The sequence below is a fragment of the Pholis gunnellus genome (assembly GCF_910591455.1).
Source record: "Pholis gunnellus genome assembly, chromosome: 13".
Classification (NCBI taxonomy): domain Eukaryota; kingdom Metazoa; phylum Chordata; class Actinopteri; order Perciformes; family Pholidae; genus Pholis; species Pholis gunnellus.
In genome coordinates this window covers 8,746,683-8,750,244 of record NC_136540.1, presented here as the reverse complement: position 1 = coordinate 8,750,244, position 3,562 = coordinate 8,746,683, and the positions used below count along the sequence as shown (strand labels likewise).

At 41.2% G+C, this 3,562-nt stretch overlaps 1 protein-coding gene across 1 annotated transcript; it reads right to left on the bottom strand.

Moving 5' to 3' along the window:
• LOC306705053 (UDP-glucuronosyltransferase 2C1-like) lies at window positions 1–2,073 on the bottom strand (the record flags this gene model as incomplete). Its single annotated transcript, XM_079171711.1, has 3 exons — window positions 1–582; window positions 963–1,676; window positions 1,780–2,073. The coding sequence occupies 3 exons, from the start codon at window positions 2,071–2,073 to the stop codon at window positions 1–3; spliced, it is 1,590 nt and encodes a 529-aa protein (XP_079027837.1).
• Window positions 2,074–3,562: the final 1,489 nt, after the last annotated feature.

The following is a 3,562-nucleotide window of genomic DNA, read 5'->3' as shown; positions in this document are numbered from 1 at the left end:
TCAGTGTTGTTTGGTTTTGGTCGTCCTAGCTCTGCAGCACAGGAACCTGAAAATAGCCAAAGTAGAGAGCAGCAGTACTGTCACTGCAGTCAGCAATAGTAGCAGTACATCTAAACAATAGTATGAGTACCAGGGCATCTTATAGGCCTCTGTTCGCAGATGAGGAGCCCCTTTGTGGCGCATCACATATTCCACCCAGAAGATGGCCTGATCCATGGGTGACATCGGCTGATCTCTGTGCAAACTTGACAATCTTTGCATGTTCTGTCTGTAGCTGTCATGATGGAGCACTTCGTGAATACCTTCCTCAAAACTGTGGCCGTTAACATCAGCTAGCTGAATGATCTTTCCGGCCCCTCGCTCCTGCAGGCGTAGAAGGTTGTCATACTGGTCGAAGAACAAGGGTATACCGAGGACAGGGACCCCGTAGTAAATGGCTTCTTGGACTCCGTTGGTTCCTCCATGAGCTACAAACACTTTGGTCTGTGGGTGTCCCAGGAGGTCCTTCTGTGGCATCCAGTCCACTATCAGGGTGTTGTTGCCCAAAGTAGAGGGACGCTCCCCTTTATGCCTCCATATCACCTAAATAGAAAATGAAATCATTAAGAATTTACTGTATACCTGTACACCAGCAGATATGCAATATGATGATGTTTACATATCTGCACCCTGTGTTCTTTATTTACAAAGTCTATTACATTTATTATATATTTATTTTATATTTATACATCTGTCAGGGGCTATAACTTCCTTTTTTGACAAATTCCATGCGGAAAGGTTTTTTATGAATGCCTCTGTCTGTTTCATGATGAATATTGCTTTTAATGTAATGGATTTAATGATGGATTTATTGCTGCCTAAATATCTGTAAGACTCTCTAGATCAAACAAGTAGCAATTTTAAATTTCAGTTTTTTTAACATGCCATGCTATTGCAAAAGTCAATTAATGAGCATGTGTTACCTTCTGAGGCATTTTGGCAAAGACACTGGCGATTTCATCAGCAACCTCTTTGGGCAAAGCGTTCACCAATGTTCCCAGAGTCATGACGATGACTCCGTGCTCCCCAGCACTCTGAACAAACTCCTCCAGGTCTGCTGGCAGAGGTTGAGCTGGTTTGCACTGGAACCCTCCGATGTAGATGACATTTGGCATTGTGGGCCGAGGGAATTCAAACACAAAATCTGACCTGAACAGCCAAATGTCTGCTTCCTGAAGAAGCGAGATGACGTCACATCCACCCTCTATGTATTTATCACAGATGGCGTCATAGCTCGGCCCCACCAGGAATTTCTGCTGGAACACTACAATGCCATGGAAAAATATGTTCTTGACCCTCTGGATGAAATTCATTTTGTCCGTTAAGCCTGATCCTGGCACTGGGATATAAGAGAGTGGTGAGGGGGCTATCGCAAAGTGGCCCTCTCCACTGGGGATCCAGCGAACATTGAGCACCATGGGCAGTTTGAGATACTTGGCTAGTATGATCCCTGGTGCTATAGCTGGGTCAGTGAGAACAAGATCATATTGGGCATCCATTAAGCTTTTGACCATATGTTCATTGTCAAAGATTTGAGTGAGGGTATCAGTCCACATTGAATGAACAATAGAGATCATAGAGAGGAAGTCCTTGGTGAGTTTGAAGAAAGTAAGTGCTGAAGCCCCTTCTCTCTGCGCCTGAAAAATGTTTATTTTTAAAGTGGTGAAAAAGCGAGAATCTTAATATTTGAATGACTAGATGACCCACGTGGGGCCAAATACATAAGCCATAATGACATACCCTCATATTCTCCTTTAGGTACACGTCAAAAAAGTCCTCAAAACCTTCATTCATTTCCATGGTAATGGATGTGTAGAGAGGAGACTTTTCTGGGATGTACCAGCTGCTGGATGCCCTCATCACAGTGATGTTGTGTCCTCTGGCATGAAGTTCTTCCAGCAGGATCTTCATATTGATCCAGTGGCTGCCGTCCACAGGGAACACCAGGATGTTTCCTCCATCGCAAGGTGGTGTGAAGGAAATCAGACATACACTGAGGAATACAAATATTCCACACACACAATGCAATGGCATGGTTCCTAAAATGTAAGAAAGAGATGAACATGAGAAACCTCTTCAGTTTCAACAAGCGAAGAATTGTGCTAAACAATATGGATTTTCGTCAGGTATGTAAAAAGATACAGTTTCTTCTGGTGTAGCAAATGAGAATTTACAGGTGTTTTTGTTTTTTTAAGTATATGATACGAACTACAACTTGATAATGTTCCTGAAATGCACTTACCCATGTTCAAGAGTGGGATCAGTAATGCTACTTGCCTGCAGACTGACAGTTCATCCAATGGTTCCTTATATATTTGAGGTCAAACTCCAGTCTCAGAGATGATCGATCCTCATAGGTGAATGAGTTACTTACTGGAATATGGCATGTGTCCACGTGAAGCAATGACCACGAATGTTCTGCAGATAACATACAAAGTGGTGGTTTCTTCTTCGTCATGTCATCATAGTTTCATTACTTCTTTTAGTAATGTTGTTGAACTGCTGGTAGTGGTAGTGGTCTGGTTTTGTGGATGTGTTTTTCTCCTTCATGAGAGCTTGCATCAGGAGAGTGGGTTGTGTAATGTTAATCTACATGAGTTCCATGCATATCATCTTAAATGTAAATAAGTACCTGGAGAAACACAAATTGGTTTCCTGGATTCATGTATGAGCTATTACGCTTTTAGCAGTTAGTCATGCAGTTATTTTCTGCAAGTTTTTAACTTGGAGGTTTGCTCCGTACAATTTGTGTCAAATACGGCTGGCAGTTGAATGTAGGTTACAGGTCTTAGAACTGAATTCAGTTGATCCCAGGCATGCGCTCTCATATCAGTACCTTGAGATCAATATTGATTCATGGTTGTAAAGAGAGAGAAAGAGAGAGAAACTAAAATAGCTGTTTCGACATGCCTCCCCCTGTTAATTTTGACAGAGAATCATTCATAAGTTAATAAATATTCGAGCAGTTTCTAACATTTAGCGTTCTGCTAATTTTACATTCATATGTGGATACTCTGATTAATAAGTGTAGTCTTTGCATATATTAAAAGTAGCATACTGTTGTTGTTGTTGTTTAGCCGTATGAGGCTATTGCATGGTTAAATCAATTGATTTCTTTTCATGATAAAAAAATGCCCCCTTGTAATTTTTAACAAGCCCCCTCAGTCACTTCATCCTGGCGTAAATGTTGAAGAACAACAGAAGAAAATTAGGTTGAATATCGGTTTTGTCTTTTGAAGACCACAAACCAAAGTAAATATGTTAAAAAAAATGAATCGTCACTGGATGGACTGTTATCATGAGTGGGGAAATATATTTTAGGGAACTCCATTGGAAAACCACAAAGTGGCCCTTTAAAGTGCTCAATATGAACACTTCATCCTCGTTCAACGTCACCTCTGTTCAACAGACACACATTCCCCTGTTTGCTTTTTTCCATTTTCAGAGTGAGGGAGAGCAGGTATACACTTGCCAAATCACTCTCCCATTATGGTGACATCTTCTGTGTGTGTGTGTGTTTGTT